Below are 24,347 nucleotides of genomic sequence, written 5' to 3'. Positions count from 1 at the left end.
TAGAGGTGGCAGTTGGGTGGATAAATAACTGCTCCTATCCTATCTAAATGCTACCACATAATTAAAAATAATAAATGACTTAAAAAGTAATATTTTTCTTTTTTCTCTAAAGAGTTCATGGGGTTAGAGGAAAAAATTCACTTACTGGGATGGCTCTGAATCACTTCCTTTCCGTTTTCTTGGAAATTCTGTCGCATGTGTACTGAAGGATCTGCTAGCAGTTGGTTTTGTCCATGTACTAATATGATTGGAAACCACGGGAGCCATGCACTGGTTGTCTTCTAGCAACACTTTACCTGTGAGACATAATGTTTAATATTGTGCTTCAAGTTTTACTTTATACATATCCCTATCACACATTTTAAATGGTTTTTCTCTCTTGATATCTTAAAAATATCAACTAACTAACATGAAAGACTAATTATGTACACTCAAGTATTAGTTAGAAATGTATTTGTTAGTCCATATTTTTTGTTTATTTTCCCCATCAAATTGTAAAAAAACAAAAAATTTAAATGCTTTTTGTAGAAAATATGGAAAACAAAATAGTAGAAATGGAGAAAAACCAAACTTCACCAACAAATGCTACTGTTTACAGATATTTCCTTTAAGAATTTTTCTTTAGTTGTCATTAAAGTAATTGAAATCACAGTGTATATTCTGCTTTGTTTATGTATCATTGTGATAACTTCAGTGTTATTACAAATTCTTTATAAATTTTTCTAATGGCTGCATAATATACCATCATTACTTAACCACTCTTCTATTGTTACAATGTATGTGTTTTTATTTTTTCACCATCACAAATATGTATTGTGGTATATAAAGCTTTTTGTCTACTAGTTATTCTTTTGGATAGCCTCCCAGAAATGACTTAAAATACTCATGTCCCTTGATCTTGTTAAACCCTGAATTGATAAATATGATACTAGTAAAATCCTTTTTGTCTAAAGTGTGGTTTATTACATGCTTTATAAAATATAAAAATCAGAATCAAACTAAAAATTATCTATAGTCCAAATGTGAGCTTCCTTCTCATATTAATGTACATATAACAAGTTTAAACTCATTTGTACCTTATAACACAGATTGAAAACAGCAATATTTACAAGAGAATGCAATAAATGTACATTAGTGGGAGATTTTTAACACATCTGTATTGGTAACTGATATACTGAGCATTCAGAAATGATACAGAAGATTTGATCAACACAATGGAAAAACTTGATATAAAAACCATATACAGATCACTATACCTAGCAACTTCAAAATCTAGTGTTGATTTGTGGTGGGGTATTCATCAAACATTTGTAAAAACTGACAATATACTAGACCAAAAGCAAGTAAATCTCAACAATTTCGAAAGACTGATATCATACATAAAACATTTTTTGATTACAGTCTAATTGTTAGACACTTGTAATAAAAAGATAACCAGAAAAGTCCTTATATCTTTGGAAATTAAGAAATACACAAATAACTCAGAGAAGGAAGAATTCAAATGTAAAATTACAAAATATTTGGAACTAAATAATAAAAATATTATACATGAAAATATGTGGAGAAACTGAAAGCATTACTGAGAGGGTAATTTTAATACTAGGTGTTTTTAAAAAGGGATTGAAATTTAATGAGCCAATAATTTAAAAAATTATAAACAGATGAGTAGAATAAATCCAAGGAATTAGAAAAAAGGAAATCATTAAAATAATACTAGAAATAAAGAAATAGAATGCAAACAGGTGCAGATCAAAAAAGTTAAACATATGTCCTTCCAAAGATCGGAAACTCTAATAACCCTACGGCAGGATTTTTCAATAGAAAAGAGGGCATAAATGAATAAAAATAGAAATGGACATGGGGTTATAATTTTAGATGCTCTAGAGATTTAAAAGATAATAAAATCTCATGAACATTATTCTAAATATTTTAAAATAATAAAAACATTCCTAGGGCCGGCCAGGTGGCTCAGGCGGTTGGAACTCCGTTCTCCTAACTCTGAAGGCTGCCGGTTCGATTCCCACATGGGCCAGTGGGCTCTCAACCACAAGGTTGCCAGTTCAACTCCTCGAGTCCCTCAAGGGATGGTGGGCAGCGCCCCCTGCAACTAAGATTGAACATAGCACCTTGAGCTTAGCTGTCACTGAGCTCCCAGATGGCTCAGTTGGTTGGAGCACATCCTCTCAACCACAAGGTTGCCGGTTCGACTCCCGCAAGGGATGGAGGGCTGCGCCCCCTGCAACTAGCAATGGCAACTGGACCTGGAGCTGAGCTGTGCCCTCCACAACTAAGACTGAAAGGACAACAACTTGAAGCTAAACGGCACCCTCCACAACTAAGATTGAAAGCACAACAACTTGACTTGGAAAAATAAAGTCCTGGAAGTAACACTGTTCCCCAATAAAGTCCTGTTCCCCTTCCCCAATTAAAAAAATTATTCCTAGAGAATTTTAACTAACAAAAACTGGAGCAAAAAGAAAACCCTGAATATTCTTACATTGTTTTTACACACACTATTCCAATATATAGAAAAACTGGGGGATATCTTTTTTTATGCGGCTTATAAATTTTGATATTACAACCTGACAATGGCAGTACAATAAAGAAAAACTATAGACGTATCTCATTCATGAGCAAAGACACTGAAGTCTTAAAATATTAGCACACAAAGTTCATAAATGTATAAAAAGAATAATTCATCATGACCAAGATAGTTTTATCCCAGCAATGCAAGTCTAGTTTAATATTAGTAAATCAATATAATTTACCACAAAATTCAATTAATGGAAAAATATAATTATCTGAACAATGTTACTATTTCAATATTAATGAATATTGAAAACATTCTCTTTGCAATCAGAAACAAGAATTCCTTTTATCACTCACCCCTTTCAACTCTAGACATGCTATATACTCCACTAGACGTGCTAGTGAAGTAAGACAAGAAAAAGAAATATGAGGTATAAAAATTGGAAAGGAAGAAAATCATTTTTTTGCTATTATTGGGAAATCATATGATTGAGTATATGCAAAACCACAAATAATCAACAGCTAAGTTACTAAAATTAGAGAATGCAGCAAGTTGGCTGTATGTAAAATCAATATATAAAAATCAATTACATTTCTATTCACTATTAACAAACAGTAAAAAAACGACATTTAAAAAGATATTTATATTAGGTTAATTTATATTAACCTCAAAAAATATAAAGTACCTAAAGAATAAACATAATTAAAATGCATAAGACCTATAAGATCTTTATGAAGATAGTTATAAAAAATTGTTTAAAATGTTTTAAAAGATCCAAATACATGGAAAGATATGCAATGCTTATGGATCAGAGGCCTCAATATCATAAAGATGTCAACCCTCCTAAAATAGATGTACAATTCCTCTTAAAATGAGTACTCATTTTTTGATTGTTGTTGGAACTTCACAAACTGAATATAAAATGCATATGGAAGTACATATGAATATAAAGTACATATGAATATAAAATGCATATGGAAGTCATGACTAGCAAAGGAAAATGTGGGAGGACTTGCCTTATCAGAAATCAAGACATTATAAAGCTATAGTAATTAAGACAGCATGGTATTAGCGGATACCAAGCAGGAGATAGATAGGCAAAAGGAAAAGAAATATAGAGCCCAGATGTGCATATGTAGACATCTGCTAAATGTCAGAGGGGAAATTTCAGATCAATGATGAGAAACCAGCTTTTTAAATAAATGGTCCTGCGCCAATTCCAGTTGGACTGAAGACCTAAATGTAAAAGGCAAAAATGTAATAGAGGACTCTAAAGGAGAGAGAATATCTTTGTTATTGGTGTAGAAAGAATTTCTTAAAACATAAAAAGTAAAAGCAATAAAGGAAAAGACTGACCAATTCGACCTCCTTAAAATTAAATGAATGTTGATCAAAAGGCATCATAACGAGAATGAAACCGTAAGACACAGAAAGATATTTGTTACACATATAAACAACAAAGGGCTAATAGCTAAACTGTATAAAGATGCCTTTGCACCAATACGAAAAAGACTAGCAACCCAACAGAAAACTGGATAAAAGACTTGAATGGGCACTTCAAAAAAAAAAAAAAAAGAAGAAGCTCCTTATGTTGTTTTGTACACCTGAAACTAATATATAATGAAAAAATAAAAGAAGTTCCAACTATCGATACACAAATGCAAACATAGCCAATCTCACTACTAAATTAGGAAAATCCAAAGTGAACTATAGTGATGTACTACTACATACCCATCCGATGGCTACAATCAAAAAGTGTGATGATGCTAAGCGTAGATGAGGATGGGGAAGAATGGAACATTCATACTCTGCTGGCGGGAATGTAAATTGCTACAACTACCTTGGAAGCCATTTTTGCATTACCTAAGAAAGTTGAACACATTGAAATCACATGTTTCATCATTCCATTCCATTCCTAGGTACATAGAAAAACTCTTAAGGTATCTTGGGAGACATGTACAAGAAATGCATGAACAGCACTGCTTATAATTGAACAAAAATTAAAACCTGAGAAAACTGGGAATTAATTTCCATCAACAGGAGGATAAATTGTTTATTCGCTGAATAGAACACCAATGGCCATAAAAATGAATGAAGCACTGATATACTCATCCACATGGATGACTCTCAAACTAATGCTGGGCAAAAAAAAGTCACAGCCAAAAACATATAGCATGTTTGTTTAAAAATTTAAAGTTCAAACAAAAGCAAAACTCGTCGACATGTTTTTTAGCAATATCTACAAAGTTTGCCACACTATATAGGAAAGCAAAGGAACATGACTCTGAAGTGAATTCTTTTCGGGGGAAGAAAGGGGATGCTATCAGTGAGGGACAGACACCCAGGGAATGCTAAGGAATTAATGTTCTTTCTACTTAGCCTGGCTGTGAAGTCACAGAGAATTGTTTTGTGTTTATTTTTTAAATTACACACATGCACAATTTGTATCATCTTCTGTAGGTATAATAGGTCTCACAATAAAGAAATGGGGAGAATAATTTTACCAATGATTGTTGGCCCCTTGTGAATTAAGTTTCTAGTTAAGGTATCCCACGACTTCTAAGTCTGGACTCTCTAAATGGGACCAATTTGGAATCACCAAATACCATGAGTGTAATGATGGCTCCAGTTTCTAGACTTTATTCTAATAGACTGTGAATAGCAGAACACCATCTGTTTCCCCAGAAAAATGGGAATTTCTTATTGATAGCAAATCAGTAGAAAAAATTCACTAACATTGAACCATACCACAGTCTGGTATATATAATCCCAGACTCCTACCACCCCTCCAACACACTCAAGCAAGGACACTCTTCCCCATAGAATTTCAAAACAGAAATAAAATGAAGATTTTTTTTTTTTTTTTGCTTCTTACTTTAGGGGGTATGAGCTCCACATGTTTCAATCCTACTTGCATATTAACCTTTAAAATACGAAATGGACTATCTTTAGGCAGGCAGAATAATATTCTTCTTTTCACAAAATCAAAATCTGAAGCTGCAAGGATCTTTGTGTTCCCTAATGGGTATAGCAGCGTGGCCCCATAATTAGCTATAGTCCATCTGGCTATTCAATCTGGCGAGGTTGGTAGAAGTATATTCAAAACAGAAGGCTTTCTTTAAAGAAAAGGAAAATATAGGTTAGTGGGACTAATGAGTTATGGATGAAAAGATCTATTCTTTGGAAACAATCCAACATTCAGATAGTGGATTTTTATTTGTTAGAAGGTGACTCATAATTTAAAGAGTAAAAATTTCATTTTTTGCAGACTGGTGCAGCCGCTACGGAAGGCAGTGTCGAGGTTCCTCAAAAAATTATGAATAGAATTACAATATGACCCAGCAATCCCTCTCCTGGGTATCTACCCAAAAAATCTGAAAACATTTATACATAAAGACAAGTGTGCTCCAATGTTCATTGCAGCTTTATTTACGGTGGCCAAGACACGGAAAAAACCAAAATGTCCTTCGATAGATGAGTGGATAAAGAAGTTGTGGTATATATACACAATGGAATACTATTCGGCGGTAAGAAAAGATGAAATAGGACCATTTGTGACAACATGGATGGATCTTGAGATTATAATGCTAAGTGAAATAAGTCAGACAGAAAAAGCAGAGAACCATATGATTTCACGGGTGTGTGGTGTATAAACCAAAAACAACAAAAGAACAAGACAAACAAATGAGAAACAAAAACTCATAGACACAGACAATAGTTTAGTGGTTACCAGAGGGTAAGGAGGGTTGGGGGGTGGGAGATGAGGGTAAGGGGGATCAAATATATGGTGATGGAAGGAGAACTGACTCTGGGTGGTGAACACACAATAGGATTTATAGATGATGTAATACAGAATTGTACACCTGAAATCTATGTAACTTTATTAACAATTGTCATCCCAATAAACTTTAATTAAAAAAAAAGATTTCATTTTTTTCTATTGAAGTAAAATTGGAATAGAACATTTTATTAGTTTCAGGTATGTAAAGATTTCATTTTTTAACCTTCCAGTTTACTTTACTTCCATCCTCTACATATACTTATTTAGATGATGAGACCACGTATTAAAAATTGAAATTTTTCTCTGCATTTATATAACTCATTTTGGAGTTTATAACTTCATATTTTGACATTGTCTTTCCTTGCCAAATTGGGTCACTTCTCAATGGCAAATGTAATACATGCTATTTAACACTCAATGAAATTATTCAGAATTTAGCCTGAACAGAGATACTGCTATTGTCTTTTACAAAGAAAGTTTGTGGTTTTATTTGAAATGTGATTAGCATTAAATCTCAATCCACTCAGTATGCACCTCCCTGGTGATGGTAATCAATCTAACAATATTTTAAAGGTCTACCATTTAGTATCAACTCCTCAAAGATGGAAATAAATTGTGGGAAACGAGCAGCTGCTTGGGCATCATAAGCAGGGGAGACCCAGTAGCCACTTGGTTCAGGTTCATTATTACAAAGGGGTTCAAATTTAGAATCTGACATTACACCGTGTTTCCCCGAAAATAAGGCCTAACCGAAAAATAAGCCCTAGCATGATTTTTCAGGATGACATTCCCTGAACGTAAGCCCTAATGCGTCTTTTGGAGCAAAAATTAATATAAGACCCGGTCTTATTTTTGGGGAAACATTCTTGAAAGAGAATATACATATACACATACATATACACGCACACACACGCACACACATTCACAGAAGTGCAGCGGCAGGATGGAAAAATATGTTTTCATACACCTTAAAAACTTTTGTCCTATTACCTACTTTCATTGCTAGTAGTGAGCTATATGTTAAAATTTATATAAAATTTAAATTCTCTTCCAAATAACTGTTTGTTAAGAACAATTTGTTCAACAAACATTTAAGTTACTTCCTTAAAATATGAAAGTGGCCTTTCCTTCTTAACTTCTGAGAGTCCATGCCCAGAAAATCCTTTTAGTCTGATCTACCCACCATAAACTATTTTGTTGTTGTTTTTGGCTTTTGGTTTTTTGGACATGTCATTTAATACATAGGAGACTGTTTCTTTAAGATGGAAGTAATTTCCTGCAAACCTCATTTGTTTGTGTTGGGAATCAAATAAAATAATGTATTTGAAATTTGTTCGAAAACCAAAAGTTTAGTGATGTTAAGTAACTAGTCCAGCAAAAGAATCCATTTTTGATGAGACACTGAAGATACCTAGGGTATCAGTCAAGAACAGTCACTGAGTTAAATGCCTTTGAATTTTAATTTTAAAAAAGTTAAACTTTTAATTTTGAAATAGTTTCAGATTTGCAAAAATAATGCAAAGAATTTTAATGTACCTACCCTTCAACCAAATTCCCCAAATGGTAATGTCTTACTTAACCACAGTATAATTACCAAGACCAGGAAATTCACCCTACTATAGTATTATTATCTAGTTCATAAACCTTATTCAGATTTTGCCAATTGTACCCCAATGTCCTTTTGCTGGTCCAGGATACAATCCAGGACCACACGATACATTTAGTATCTGTTATGTGCCCTCAGTTTCCATTAAACGGTAACAGTTTCTCAGCCCTCCTTTGTTTTTCAGATTTCTGAAGGGTACTGGGCAGTTGTTGTATAGAATGTCTTCAATTTTAAATGTCTGATAATCCCTCATGACTAAATTCAGGTTAAGCATGTTTGTCCAGAATACCACAGAAGTGATGCTGTGTCCCTTCTCAGTGCTAAATAATGCCTTTACTTTTCAATTGTATTGCTTCTTATACTTTTTATTACTTAAGACCCTGCTCTTCAGGATTCCAAATGCTGTTCAGCTCATGGAATCAATAGAAGAGGCAGAGGAAAGTTTTATGAGCTTGTTGTGTATAAGACTGTAAGCTCCAATACTGGAAAGCATCGAGGACCATGTTATCTTTTTATCCCCAAATCTGACCACAGTACCTGACACATACCGTGTTTCCCTGAAAATAAGACCTAGCCGGACCATCAGCTCTAATGCATCTATTGGAGCAAAAATTAATATAAGACCCAGTATTATGTTATATTATATTATATTATATTATATTATATTATATTATATTATATTATATTATATTATATTACATTATATAAGACCTGGTCTTATATTATAGTAAAATAAGACAGGGTCTTATATTAATTTTTGCTCCAAAAGATGCATTAGAGCTGATGGTCCGGCTAGGTCTCATTTTTCAAGGAAACACGGTAGTAAGTGTTTATGGTTTGCTGAAAGAATCAATTGCATTTCATTGCATTACCCTGGACATTCAAAAGAGAATCTAAAAGAAGTGTGAATCAGAACTTCCAGATTCATCTTCCTGGGCTGCTAGAACAGGGTGAAATTCCCACAATAAGGAATATGCAGTTCCCCACTGTTCCCACTTCACAAATAAATAGGCCTACTTCCTACCATTACTTCATTTTTACTGTTTTTAAATCCATAGAAGAAAAAATATACTCAATTATCTGCTGGGAAAAGGGTATTGTGTGATGTGGGATTTAGCAGTCTGAATGACAACCAGTGTGCTAAGGAATTACAATGGAAACCAAATACTGTTTCTTACCACTGACACATTACTATAAGATACTGAGTCGCTTAATAGATAGAAATGAAGTACTAATTGGCACTATTCAAGAAAAATATCATCTAGAGATAGTACTATACACAAAGTATGAAAAAGCTTTTGCTCAGCAGAAATTTAAAATATTCTATTATTTCACAGTTCTTATCAAGAGCCAGATCTACTAGGTGGAGGATATATTTTAAAAGGTTACAATTAAATAAGTACCTGCTCTCAAGAAGCTTATAATCCTGTATATGTTTATGCATATACAGGCGCATACATGTATAAACCAAATACAGAATGAAATTAGACTTAGATGGAGGTACAAGTTCACGCTGCAAGAATAGAAAGAAGGGCACTTAGCTCTGTCTGTGGGGAGGGAATAACATTTAAAAGCATTTTTTTTTTTTTTTGGCTCAGTGTTTCAGGCTAAGAGAAAACCATGAACAGGAAGCAGATGCATTCAGTAAATCCTATGTCATTGTTAAAAATGACGTTTAGTTGTTGAATCAATGAATACGTATCCGTCAGGTGTTAGATAATTCCTCTCCTGATAAAGAATCTGATGGGTAAAATGGGACTTTTTCAAAAGAAGTTTTACCTTCTTACATATGCATAATATAGAACTCCTCAAACATTGACTGACAACAATAATATCCCACATGTCTGTCTTAAATTCTTCTCTCTCCAGAACAAAACCATGTGATTCTTTCAAACCTTACCCCTATAATGTCTTGTCACTACTTCTTGCTCTACGCAGCACACACTTTGGGTAAAAATCCTTCGCTGTGTGGTGTGATTGGAATAGAACACCCAGGAGTTGCCTAGACCCCAGAGAGTAGAACTTTTATTGATAATGTTCTGATTCTACTTTCATTATTTATAAGCTTTTATTGTATACATCGGGCCTTCGCACTGTTGAGTCATTCATTTATATAATTTTAGAACTGTAACTGACATTACATATGGTCTACTATAAGTCCCTTGTTTTCCAAGACAGAAACAGAGTTCCGCGGTTGATTAAGGCCTTTGCCCCTTATCATACAGCCAGCCACTGAGGGGGGAGGGACTACTGTGGAAGTCCCCTGACTCCCAAAGAGGGCTTTCCTTGGGTAAACCCAAATCTGTCTTTCCTATAGGCTGTTGTTAAGCCACTTCTTTACCATTTGATACATCTGCATATTTTTTATACTTAGGTGCTGGCCCTTCTTAGCTGTTGTTGTTAAGTTTAATCTTCTTCTGTATCACCCTATTAGCATCTTTTTGCATTCAGATTATATCTAACAGATTGCCTCAGCCTCCTCAAAATATGCCATCTGCAAAAGTGACCAGCATGACATTTACATTTTCAAACTCTCTGGCTGGCATATTGAACAAAAAAGCCAAAGTGAGAACAGCAGGGAATTTACTCACTGTGACCAAATACAGTGGACGCAAAGAGCCCAAGAAAGAGCTATAGAGGAGAGCAAAAGGTTGACACTAGGGACGTGATAGTAAAGGTTAGAATGGACTTAGTCACTCAGCAGGTAGGAAAACTGAACTGGCGGACTTGGAGAAAGCAGTAAGACTGTGAATAATGCAAGGGTGTCAGAGTCTCAGGATGAAGCTGTGCTCGCTGCATGGCTATTGGGCCTCTTGGCTTAAAATGAGCCAGAGGGGGTCTGGTTACCTATATGACACATCCTTCCTATGAGTAAGGAGGGGTCAGGTATTTCCCAGGCTTGCTCAGTGCAAAGGCATATATATCCCAGAGTACGTGTGAGGTAAGATGAGGATTTGAGGATTTGCTTATATCGCTCCCCTCAGACTATGTACTAACAATGGCCTTAAAATGCCCTGGATCTCTTGCACAGGATATACTAGGTTCTCCACATCTGGTCATGAGGGCACAGCATTCGGGGTAGAACACAAGCCAACTGCATGGGTGTCAATGGGAGAAGCTGGATTCAGAGAGATGGGAAGTTTATGACTTCTAAACTTTAGAATGAACTCAAAAATCAGTTCTCCAGCTTGCAACACAGCCAAGTACAAAGGAGATGGTAGGAAAAGAGACAGCCTATCCCTCTATTGGGACAGTCACCTGGTTAAGTGGAACTTGTCAGCTGTGGTCCTATGATACCCTGCATATCGTTCCATCAGTACATATTCTTCAAGCTACTATAAAACAGACACTGTGCTACCAGAACCGGGAATACAATGGTCACCAAATGGATGGCTCCTTCATGGAACTTAAAATCTAACAGATTTTCCTGTGTGCCCTGCAGTTCTACCAGGTATTAACCAAAGGCTTCAGTGCTGATGGTGGTGCAGTAAAATGAAAGGGAAGGACAGAATAATCGGGAAATGGTATCATTTACACGTATCAGTGAATAAACTCTAGTACATAATCTTGAAGTGTTAAGGTACGTGGCCAACTCACTTGCCTGTGTGACATTCAATGACAAAGATAGCATTCCTATAAACTATAACAGTTCCTAAGTTAATTCATTTGTTCACACATTGTTCCTCATCTAATAGAGTGGGGAAAGGGACGATTTTCTTGGCTAATTTTTAATTTATGATTTGATTCAACTACAATTAAGTATTGCCTTTTAAGTATCTGTTTTGATCTGGAAGAAACAAACTAGTTTTGCTCTTGAAAGTAAAAATTCCTATAAAATATTTGGAGAAAACCCTAAAAAAATATCTGGTTTTCTTACATTGCAATAAAAGATTAAGAGGAGGGAAAAGGAACACAAGAAACTATCTTGTCCAACTCACTCATCTTACAGCTGAGGAAACTTGGGCTCAGGGTGGGAAAGAGTATGCCCAGCTGTGTGTTACACTGCAGTTTAAACAGAGGAAAAAGAAACAGAATTTAAATAGCCTCTTTTTGGAGAAACAGTTCTCATGCATGTCCCACTCTCAATCACTACAGAAATTCAAAAGGAACAAAACACACTAAGCAGGAATTTCGATGCCACTGAGAAGGCAGTCCTCCCTCCCACTAGCTTTTAGCAAGCAAGGAGGGGGACACTTTTTGGACACAGTGCAGTGTAGTACTGCATTGAAACATTGAGGAAAGCTATAAACATAGAGTCTAAATTTTAATAAGACATTTTTTCAAAGTTGGAGAGTTAGTGAGTAATTTAAGCCTCCATTAAAGCCTTGAGGAAAAAAAATGAAGATGGAGAGAAGAGATTTTAGGCAGGAATACCAGTTAGGAAGCCAACCGCAGCAGTGAACCAGAATGACCAGAAGCATGACAAACACGGGTTAAGTCACTATTGTGGAAGAGATCACAGCCACTGCTGCTGTCACTCACCCACCCCCCACTACCTCCACCATCACCAATAAATTAGTATTTTACTGAATCCTTACTTACCAGGCCCTGTACCCTTTACATACTTCATAAACTTCTCACAGCAACCCTATAGTAGTGGTTTAGCATATGGGGAAACAGGCTCAGAGAAAAGAAGTAATTTGCTATGATATTCTTTTTGCAGTGGCTACAGCCCTCAGTTATTCAGTCAAACATGAATCGAAGTGTCGCTGGGAAGGTATTGTGTAGATGTGATTAAAGTCCATAATCAGTTGACTTTTCTAGGGAGCTTATCCTAAATTATCTGGGTGGGCCTGATTTAATCAGCTGAAAGGCCTCAGAAACAGAGTAGAGGCTTCCCTGAGGAAGAAACGCTGCCAAAGGACAGCCGCTTCAGTCTGTGCCCGAGCACGCCAGCCTGACTTTGCTAAGGGCCAGCCCTGCCATGCCAGTCTTGCCCACCCTATCCCCGGACTTGCATAAGCCAATTCCTTGCAATAAATCTCTTAATATACAATAAATCTCCTACTGGTTCTGCTCTTCCAACGAACCCTAACTGATACACATACCAAAGATCACGCAATTATTAGGTGAAAGAGCTCAGATTCTCTCCAAGCCAAAAGTAGGCCAGTCTTCCAAACTCCCTCCCACAGAAGTGCATTTGTAGACATCAGCACTGCACAGAAATGACACCACGTCCAAATGTCTAGCAGACATTGAAGGAAAGGTTAACAGCGTAAAAAGCTCTGGAGGCCAGTCTGCCTGGGGTCAAACCCTGGTCCGGCCACTTACTATGCACCTTTACCTTAGGCAATGGACTTACATCCTGTGTGTCAAGTTCCTCATCTGAAATGTGAAATGATAATAGAACCTACCTGATAGCTGCTGAGGAGTGAATGAATTATAGCATGCAAAGCATTTTGACACCTAGCACATAGTAAATACTCAGTAAAGGTTACGGATTACTAACTATTTAGCAGAACCAAAGGGTGAGAATGATCCATGCTAAGCCTTTGAAATGGGGCAAAGAGGAAGCAGAAACACCCATGATGACTCTCAGGAAATCGGAGTCATGGGAAAGCAGAATATAAGCAGAGTGACAGATGTGCTGAAGAATGCTTCCCTGACTACAACTATTCTAGAGAAGGCCGACATTTCACAGACATTACAACCTAATCCAGGGATGAGAGGAAGCAAGAAACAGCAGTTCATCAGAATCCCAGTTCCACATTGAAACAGAAAAGTCCCTAACTTACTCGAGGCCTGATTGATCCTCATGCATGGAAAAGAATACAGGGTTTAAGCATTTCCGGCATCAGCAGGTTTTTCTAAAAGGCACAAAAATGCATTTAGATTTGGATGGTCTCCACCCACATCATTATTCCACACGGGAAAACACAATTCTTGCAGGTTATGAGTAAATAGAAGACACATTGTAGGCTAATACCGTGATTAGCATTAGACAGGCACGACTGGATATGCCAAATTTGACACAGAACCTATAAAAGATACAATGGTTCCTGACATCTACGGTAGACACAAAATGAGACACCTTTAGTGTAACTTTGGGGGGAAAAATTCGTCAGTGTTCACAAAAATATTTGTGTATCTTTTCACTGAAAGGGAATTATACTAAAAAGAATAAAGACCCTTTAAAAAGGTGGCGTAGGAGGAGCACGGACACTGCAATAGGCAAATGGTAAAGTTCCACAAACTGAAATAGAATACGAGTTTTAAAAAAGTACTGAAACAGGTTGGCTCAGTTGGTCAGGGCGTGATGCTCATAACACCAAGGTTGCTGGTTCGATCCCCGCATGTGCCACGGTGCGCTGCACCCTCCTTAAAAAAAAAAAAAAAAAAGGGTACTGAAACCCAAAGTGACATTTATGACTTTAATACTATCTCAGCATAACGTGCCATAGTTATAGTGACGATCAGAATCTAAAGCTGCTCTCAGGCTCTTCCCAAATAGCTAATAAAAAATTACTTTTAAATCTCTTAAAAACTAAGTTGTCATAGATGCCTTCTCAAATTTGAGGTGTGAATTTGAATATCCCTCTAAAATCAGGCTGCTTTGCTGACAAACACGTCCCAGAGGCAGCTGTAGTTATGGTTGAAAGGAATTGACAAGCCAGAAGTGCTAGTTGAATCCAAGTTGAAAACTAAAGAAGAGGAGAATTATCCTAAAGAAGCCACTAGCACTAGAGTGCATGGAGAATTGGGTTTGGTCTCTCTTTTCTAGGTCAGTGCTGTTGCCTGGGTGACTCACTGAAGAAGAGACGGCCTAGCTAGAATGTAACAGTGTTTGTCACCATGGTAGTGCAGGCACAGCCTACCTCTGGGTACCCCGTAACTCGGACAGGAAATCTAATTCTCCAATCAGAGAGCTGATGAGAGTAATAAATGTAAGGCTGGAAATCATATTCAATATTTCAATCAAACTTTTCTCTAGGTTTTTGACAAAACAATTATCAATATTTACAATCTTTTATTCATTTAAACAGCCACTGATATCCACTCTGTATAGAGTTCAATTTCACTTGTGTCTATCGTATACTGCTCTATCTTTCAGAGACTGTATTTCTGTAACATATCTATGGCTGTGCATATAGGCTCAACAACAATCTATTCTCCCTACATTCTCCTCTCCTAAGAAAATAAAGAAGAAGAGGTATTTTGGTGTATATAGAGCTTCTGCTTTTCAGTAACTTCTAAGCCAGAGGTCCTCTGCATTACATCAAACTAAGAAGGACATTTTCTGATGTTATCACACATAGGTGTTTCCATGAGTGCTCTTTTCACACGAGGGCACTGGATTCCTTTTGGTTTATAAACCTTCACTAGGTGTTTGTATTGGAAGTGAAGCTGAAGGTTATTTTTCAGCTTTGCCCCATGGAGCTGCATGGGAGGGTCTGAGAGCCCGCCTGGAGCACCTGTCCATATCGTGGGGACATCAGTGATGGGGATGGGGACAACATAGGTCATTATGTTGAACAGATGAGGGAAGTCCAGATACCTGCTTCCCAGCAGGCTGTAATGGGAATAAATGAAATAGTACTTGTGATGCTTATCAGAAGAAAGAACGTGGAATAGCTTTAAAGATATAAGCACTTCTTCAAGGAAGGAAAGAGGATGAAGGAGAGTACAAAGTGGTCCAGATGGACTTGGAGTGAAAGCTAAGATTTAATAGCCAATTACCTGGCAGGAACCAAGACCTCTGCTTTTTTTCTGTCTCATCAGAGATATGCCCCAAGTAGCCTTTTCAAAGTGATGCAAAAGCTCTGTTGCTGACCGTGGACTGAAAAGAAAATGCAAATATGTTTCCTGTCAGAGAGCAGGTAAATCCGCTGCCTATAACTCAGGCTGCTGTGTCAGCTGTCCCGTCACGTCACGCATGTGGGAGGGGCAGCCACCCCAACTCCGGCAATGCAACTTCAATGGTCAGTTTCTCCTTTTCCACTTTTCCCATCCAGAGCCAAAAAAATACTAACATCATTTCTGCCAAGCACATCACTGATGATTTTCCATTTCCGTGCTACTCTATGCCCTGAAAGACTCCTTCTTCATGATCTATCCATCAATGCTAAAGTTGGCACCTTCCCTGAAAGCCTTCTGTGAGTCCCTCCCCCATAAACATAATTTCTCCCAGCACTGGGGGCGGAAGCTCCTATCAGCTAACTCCTAGCACTGAAACCATGAATTTTACTACATTCTATCTTGTCTTACAAATATTTTCACCTAGCCTAATACATTTTATAAACTCTTCAACACTTTTCTTGCTTTATCCGTTTCTCCATCTCTGTTCACCTAGTACAGCAGTAAGTACATATTTAATGGATACTTTATGAATGAACTAGCCCTGGCCACACCTCAAACCAGCCACCATTCATTTTAAATCAACAGAATCTTATTAGGAACTTAATAGGTGCAAGGAGTTGGAGATTGTAAAGATGAGTAAGATCCAACCCTGCTCTCCTAGGAATGTGTGACCCAAGTGTAGAGCTAAGAAACCTACCTAAATAACTTGTGGAAAGCAGGTACAGGTGTTATATATAATAGGCACATAAAAAAATTACAGTGTGAAAATAGGAGAGGTAACCATGGGGTGGCAGGGTGGGGAGTAATTCTGGGGAGGTTTCATAGGAGAGGAGGAAAAAATCACTTGTTGAAGACAGATTTCATTAAACAGTTTGTAATCATCTCATTTAATTCCCACATAAGCCTCCAAATTAAGGTTTTTTTTAATTAAAGTTTGAGGTGACAATTGCTAGTAAAGTTACATAGGTTTCAGGTGTACAATTCTGTACTACATCATCTATAAATCCCATTGTGTGTTCACCACCCAGAGTCAGTTCTCTTTCCATCACCATATATTTTATCCCCCTTACCGTCATCTCCCACTGGTAATCACTCCCCTTACCCTCTGGTAATCACTAAACTATTGTCTGTGTCTATGAGTTTTTGTTTCTTCATTTGTCTTGTTCTTTTGTTGTTTTCGGTTTTATATACCACATATCAGTGAAATCATATGGTTCTCTACTTTTTCTGTCTGACTTATTTCGCTTAGCATTATAACCTCAAGATCCATCCATGTTGTCGCAAATGGTACTATTTCATCTTTTCTTATGGTAGAATAGTATTCCATTGTGAATATATACCACAACTTCTTTATCCAATCATCTATCGAAGGATACTTTGGTTGTTTCCGTGTCTTGGCCACCGTAAATAAAGCTGCAATCAACATTGGCCCACATATGTATTTATGGAAAAATGTTTTCAGATGTTTTGGGTATATACCCAGGAGAGGGATGGCTGGGTCATATGGTAATTCTATTCTTAATTTTTTGAGGAACCTCCACACTGCCTTCCATAGCGGCTGTACCAATCTGCATTCCCACCAACAGTATATGAGGGTTCCTTTTCCTCCACAGCCTCTCCAACACTTGTTATTATTTGTCTTGTTGATGATAGCCATTCTGACTGGGGTGAGGTGATATCTCATTGTGGTTTTTAGTTGATGATTAGTGATGTTGAGCATTTTTTCATATGTCTATTGGCCATTTGTATGTCCTCTTTGGAGAAATGTCTCTTCAGGTCCTCTGCCCATTTTTTAATTGGATTGTTTTTTTGTTGTTGAGTTGTATGAGTTCCTTATATACTTTGGATATTAGCCCCTTATCAGAGGCATTGTTTGCAAAAATTTTCTCCCATTCAGTTATTTGCCTCTTTATTTTGTCAATGGTTTATTTTGCTGCGCAGAAGCTTTTTAGTTCGATATAGTCCCATTGATTTATTTCAGCTTTTACTTCCCTTGCCTTTGGAGTGAAATTCATTAAATGCTCTTTGAACCCAAGGTCCATAAGTTTAGTACTAGGTATTTTTTTATCTCCATTTCACAGATAAGGAAGTTGGGGCTCAGAAAAGTTAAGTAACTTGACCAACGTCACATAGCTAGGAAATAATCAAATGGGCAATCACACTCCCAGTGGCCCAGTTCCAAAGCTCAGGCTGATGTTCCTACACAGATGCCTCCTCCTCCTCATGCAGATAAAAACAGAGTGATACCGGAGGCCAACTTCTGTGATGACATCTGACTTCCACAGGCACCACTGGAGGGAGGGCAGTGGCATTCCAGGAGCAGCCAACAGACTGAAGGTGGGCAAGTTTAAGCCATATGGGGAAAGGCAGATTCCTCCCCATCACTGAGGCTAGGACATACAAAGTGGAGATATTTTGAAAGAGAAAGCCTGTGGATGACTCTCCATTTTCCCTGTGATGTACTTGGAACATATGGTAAAGTGCATTTCTTATCTGCTTAAAAAAATAAATGAAATATTGCAAGTAAAACATTTTCAATGTATTTGAAATTTGTTTTATGACAATAAACTTGACCCTCAATTACCAATATCCGATAATGCAAACTGTGTTGGATAAAAGACTGATTCTCTCTACATTTCCTTTTGCTCCAGCCTTCTTCGTTTTTCTCTCTATAAAGATGTTATCTGGAGATTTAAACCATAAGATTAAAGACTAAAGAAACTAGATACCAATAATTTACTTAGGTAAATGACAAAAGTCCTTTCATGTCAATCACGTCAACTGACACTTAAGTATTTTCAAAAGAGAATTTTTTGGTTTTTAATTGGGGAATATTGGGGAACAGCATATTTTTCCAGGACCCATGAGCTCCATGTCAAGTCGTTGCTTTCAATCTAGTTGTGGGGGGCACAGCTCACTTGCCCATGTGGGACTCGAACCTGCAACCTTGGTCTTATGAGTACTGCACTCTAACCACTGAGCAAACCGGTCACCCATCTGTGGCTCAGCTCCAAGCTCAATCCATTGTCTCTCTCTGGCCCATTTGGGAATCAAACTGATGACCTTGGTGTTATGAGCACTGCGCTCTAACCACTAATCCTACCGGCTGCCCAAGAATTTTTATGTTAGATAACTGCGTTGATTTAAACATTTTAAGAAGTTTAAAAATATTTTAAGTTAAAAACTGGAAGTGAGATAAATGAGATATTATATCCTAAAGTGATATACATAGCAATGTGTCAGGGACGATTCAATGTGACATAACCTAAGTAAGAGAAGAAAACGTGGGTGTGATGCAGGGTGTCAGCTCCCACTCCCTTCACCAGAACACAGGATATGGTGAGGCCAACAGGGAACACCAAGAGAGCCATTGATAGGGGGTTCATACCACTACATTCTCGCTGGCGGCTGGGTTGGAGATACAGGAAGCAGGCTCCACACGATGTGCAATCCGCCTCCGCTTCACTGCCAACCAACCAACCCCCTAGCATAGCCACGGAAGTTATATCAGTGGCTAATGGCTAACTGGTTGCAGCTGATGGCCATCTACTACCTGAGCCAGCAGCTTTCCACGTGAGGTTGAGAGGCTGGAAACTGCTCTCCTGGCTCTGTCCCCACACTCCACCCATCCAGGGTCTTGCCTCACAACCTATGTGACAAGCGCCTTCCACGAGGGGCCCTATATGAGGAACCTGGAGGTATCAATATCCGGGGCACAGCCAGGCTTTCTGGGCACAACCAGGTTTCCTGGGCGCAGCCAGTCTTTCTGGGCGCAGCCAAGGTGTCTCGATGGTGGTCGGTCGAGACACAGGAAGCAAACATCCACCTGTACCCCAACAAGGGGTCTTCCTGCACCCCAGTCTCGCTGGCAGCCGGGTGAGACACAGGAAGTAAGCATCCGCCAGTTCCACTACATGGTGGTACGTTCCCAAGCAAACAGTCAAGCAGTACCTCAAATCAGGGATGGCAGGCACTGCAGCATGCACAGGTGGCATCACCTTATTCAGTTCCCCATAGTTCACAGTCACTTGCCAGGGCTGCGCGTTGGCCTCACAATGTGTGCCCTCTCCACAGGACGAGGGCTCCAAGTCCTCCCCAACGGGGGTGAGGGACGACCTTGACCTCACCCACACCTTCCACAGAGGACTCAGCAAGCGTTTCCTCCTGGGACTACAAGTCCTGCACCTGGGCTGCCCCAGCAAGCACCTCCCAGCTCACACAGCCACAATGACCTTCACTTTCTCTGGCCTACGCTGGTTGGAGAACCGTCCACATCTTCCCACCCCTCCATGGGGGTCTAGCTCTCCCGCAGCTGCACGGCTTTTCCTGTGCTGGTTGTACAGCTATCCACATCTTCTGAGTGTCCATATGCACAAACTGCTCCACTGCCCTTTTAGAGAGAGCTTTGGCCGGCACCATACACTGTGCGCGAAACTGAGCTTTCATTCGTGTAAACTGCTCTATTACCCCTTTGGGGGGATTCGGGCCAGTACCATACCCTGCTCACTGCGCCATGTGTAATGCGGGGTCTCAGCTCCCGCTACCCGCACCAAAACGCAGGACATGGTGAGGCCAAAAAGGAACACCAACAGAGCCATGGATAGGGGGTTCATACCACTATATTCTTGCTGGCGGCTGGGGTGGAGATACAGAAAGGAGGCTCCACACGATGCGCAATCCGCCTCCCCTTCTCTGCCAACCAACCACCCAACCCCCTAGTGTAGCCACGGCAGTTATATCAGTGGCCAACAGCTCACTGCTAACAGCTGATGGCCATCTACTACCCGAGCAGCATCTTTCCACGTGAGGTCAAGAGCCTGGAAACTGCTCTCCTGGCTCTGTCCTGACAGCGGGTAGAGTGGGGGTGGGGGAGGAAGGGGCAGGCATGTATAGTTAAGTGCTTCATAAATTACCAGTAAATATCCCAAACTACTACTCGCTACTACAGAAAACAACTTTCACCTGTGGTTCCAGATGCACTAAAAGCTTAAATTGTAGGTTCTAATTTCCCACAGCCTCTTGCCCCTGGGAAGGAGGGAGGCACTAGATGAGGCAGGGGCTATAGAAGGGCTGGGGTTTTTAGGGGTACACCAGTAAGCAGATTTGCAAAAACAGGACAGGAAATCACTGCTGCCCAGAGCAAGCAGATGTCTCAGGTACACTCGTGTCTTATAGGGCACCTGGCTCAGGGCAGCTGGCTCCCTGAGTCCCTGAAAATGCAGATGACAGGGCAAAGGCTGACTAATGCCCCAGATCCCAGGCACCTGAGCAAGGCAGCTGCCACTGTGGGAAACTGAAGGTCTTCAACTAAATGGGACCACGGAAACGAGGTCTACCAGAATGCAATGTCATTACCCGACTCATCATTTCATAAACATTTTGTAAAAGGAGAGATTTCGAAAGGATGCTATTGATAATCAATGTTCACGGCACAGAAAGAGAACATGGTAAAACATTTCCATTAAGAATAAAAGTAAAGTGAAATCACTGTACTTTCTTATTAATGTGCTTAATATTTTGGCTTCCCCTATATAGTTGAAACATTCGACATGGTGGTTTTTTTTTCACCCTGGAGTGGAACTTTGGTGGGGTGGCAGTGCCTCCCTTCTCTCTTACTTCCTCCCTCTCCTCCCCACTCCCTCTTTTCCCCAGGGCTCCTTTTCTTCTACTCTCTCCTTTTCCTTCCCCGTTCCCTCTTGCATCTCTCTGTCCTTCATCTCTTCCCCTTCCATTCTCCCCTGGCTCGTCACCCCTTCCTCCCCATCTTCTTCCCTTGATCTCTCCTCCTCTTTCTTTACCCTTCTTCTCCTTCCCCTTGTCTCTTTTCCTCTCTCTTTCCTCCCCCTGAGACACATGAAAAGCAATTTTAGTCCATTCTTGTTTATGTTGAGTAATGCAATCCAGACTGAAACTCTGCCGAAGGATCCAGGCCCGGAACAGTAGCTTATGCAAAGCTGAGTGGGACATGACTTCTGATTTCTGAGTCATACAAATGAACTTAAGCCACTGTAGCTGCAGAACTACACCTCAAGAGTTGGGTGTGATAACATCACCCTGAGAACGTGTGGTGGTAAGCAACGACAAGGAGAGAAAGCTGCCCCACAGATGCCTCCACCAAAGACTATCTCTGGCAGTCAGTCTGGGAAATACTGCTGCTCTCCCCCACCCCCGCAACTGCCCTCTCCCCAAATCCAAAGTTTCTGGGATCATTTACCAGGACGATGCCCAGTCACTAGGCAGCTTGCTCGTTGTTGCTGTTTACCATAAGCTTGTCAAAGAAAGAAAGAGGGCAGGCAATTATGATAGGCACCAGGTGATTTTTTGGTGGTTATCTTCAAAGCGAGGAGTGTAACCAAACTATGGGGGTTTTCCTCCCCACCACCAGTTTTAGATTTTTATTTTATACAAGGGCCTTAATGTCAAACTGCCTCAGAAATAGGAATCTGCAGGGATTTTCTGTAAGGAAACATGGCCTTGGATTCTGATACAGAAAACTGTTTTGTTTTTCCCTCCAGGGATGGGGGGAACTTGTAACAATAATTTTTTTCACCTCTTTCGATAAAGGGTGTCTAGACATTGCTCATTAGCACCACCAGTGAGACAGGAAAGAAAGGAAAGCAGCATGGGCAGGAGTCACAAATTGTAACTGCAGTTTTGACACTTTCTCGCTGTGTAACTGTGGGCCAGCCTCAGTTTTCTCATCTCATCTATGAAATGGAGATAATGCCATCTATATCACAGGGCTGCTATGAGACCAAGGAAGGTATCCCTTATGCTTTATGCCTGATACATAACAGAACCTCAATAAATGCTGGCTCTCCCAGCGCCCACTGAAACTTGATACTCTTACCTAAGAAGGATTAATTTTGGTCATTCCCAAGTTCATATTTGTTACTCAACCACAAAATAGCAATCAACTACTTGTCAAAAAGTAGTTGTAAAAAAAAAACTTGTCCTAAGTCCATAAGACTTATCTGGTAAAAGCTGCCTGTTTGATTAGTAGGTGCATTTTCACATATCTTTTTTTCTATAAAGCCTAAGTATGATTTCAATTTGGCTAATTTTACTTGTGTGGAACACTTTCTTAATGGATTAGATAAAATCTATTAACTTCACAAAGCAAATTGGAGCTGTAAATATATATCAGGCTAACTATATTAAGCTAATGTTTATGGAGTACTTCACTATTTCCCAAGTATTAGACTAAGCACTTTATATATATTTAAGTGCATTTATATCTCATTCAATCAAGAGAATCTTATAAGACATACACTGTAATTATCCTCATTTTACAGATGAAGGAAGCTAAGGGTAAATAACCTGGGTAGCAAAGTAAAGGGCTGAGCGAAGTCACAGCTGAGAGCAGACAGGTCACCCCAGCTTAACACTATACATCTGCATTCTCTCTTCAAAACAGTGCTTACTCACATCTTCATATCATCCAGAAAGACTTGAGATATTCAAATGTTAGAATTTTGGCAACCTCCCTATGATCCAAATTCCCAAATTAGATTGTCAAAAGCACCCCTTATTATTGCTGTATTTCAGAGAAGAATCTGAAATACCATATTCCAAAAGGAAAAGTGGAAATTTAATCAACTGCATCCCTGAACTTCTCACTCTGCCAGTCTCCCGTTAGTTATTTCTGCCTCCAATCTGTCTTAAATAACAGATATTTTATAATCATTCCATAACTGTGAGTAGTCCCACGAAAGAGACCGGACAGGGTTGCCAGTGAATACTAGAGAGAGGAAAAAGACGTAGCAACGCTTCCAACTGAAGTCACAAAAACTCCACAAAAGTATAAAACAAAGCAAATCAGCTCCACTGATGGCTTTCCTAAAGAGCCGCCTCTCGCTTAGGCAAGGCTGTCGTTTCCGAGTGTCAGGAATACGATGAACCAGCTTCAATGCGCTCACCTGCCCACCTGCCCGCCCCAAGAAGGGGCAGTTTGAGAAGCGGGGAATGGAAGTATTTCCAGTTCTGAGTGGATGGGCTCGCAGAACCGAGCTCCTTCAATGGCTAATGACAACTGGTTTATACAAAAGATGAAATCTAACAAGTCCACGCAGCAGTCTCTGCACACTGCGATGTGGGCGCCCCGGGTAGACGGAGGGCTGCCGCTCGCCATCACACGGTGGATGGTCCATCGCCAGCTCACCTCCGCCAAAACGTCCAGCCTGGGGCAAAGAAACCGAGCTGCGGGCAGATCGAAAGCCAGCGGCGATCGCCGCCGTCACGCTCCACCTCCGCTCCCTGGGAGGACACGCCGGGCGCTGCGCCGCACCTGTGCCCCAAGGAACGACCTTGGCTCCGAAGCCAATCCGAGGCGATGCCGGGCCAGAGGAGAGCCCCCAGCAAAGTGTTCCCACCTGGCGACGCTGCGCCAGCTGCTCGCTCCACAACTCCGCCAGAGGCGTCTCCGGAGCGTCGGGCCCTGCGCCCCCACCTGGGGACGTCCTCCCGCAACCTCACCTCTCACCGCAGCCTCCTCTTCCGCCGCCATCGCAGGAGCCACCAGGCCGGCTCCGCAGCCCCAGGTCTGGCAGCATCGAAAGGTACGGGCCTGCCCAGAGCCGGCCCAGGTGGCGACCCCAGAGCAGGGGCGCGAGGACCCGCAGGGCTGTTCCCGG

The 24,347-nt window shown here is 39.9% G+C and overlaps 1 protein-coding gene across 1 annotated transcript in view; it reads right to left on the bottom strand.

Annotated features, from left to right (window-relative positions):
* Positions 1-24,347, bottom strand: part of BMAL2 (basic helix-loop-helix ARNT like 2) — a 65,699-nt gene extending 41,352 nt beyond the window's left edge. The window contains exons 1-2 of the mRNA XM_033118606.1: positions 24,190-24,347; positions 146-296 (exon numbers count right to left, since the gene is read on the bottom strand). Of these exons, the coding sequence (XP_032974497.1) occupies positions 146-296; positions 24,190-24,220 (182 nt within the window). The 5' untranslated portion in view covers positions 24,221-24,347. The remainder of the gene's footprint in view (positions 1-145; positions 297-24,189) is intronic.

The sequence above is a fragment of the Rhinolophus ferrumequinum genome, chromosome 10, assembly GCF_004115265.2.
Source record: "Rhinolophus ferrumequinum isolate MPI-CBG mRhiFer1 chromosome 10, mRhiFer1_v1.p, whole genome shotgun sequence".
Taxonomy (NCBI): Eukaryota; Metazoa; Chordata; class Mammalia; order Chiroptera; family Rhinolophidae; genus Rhinolophus; species Rhinolophus ferrumequinum.
The sequence above is the reverse complement of the archived record's forward strand: the minus strand, read 5'-3'. Positions and strand labels throughout refer to the sequence as shown.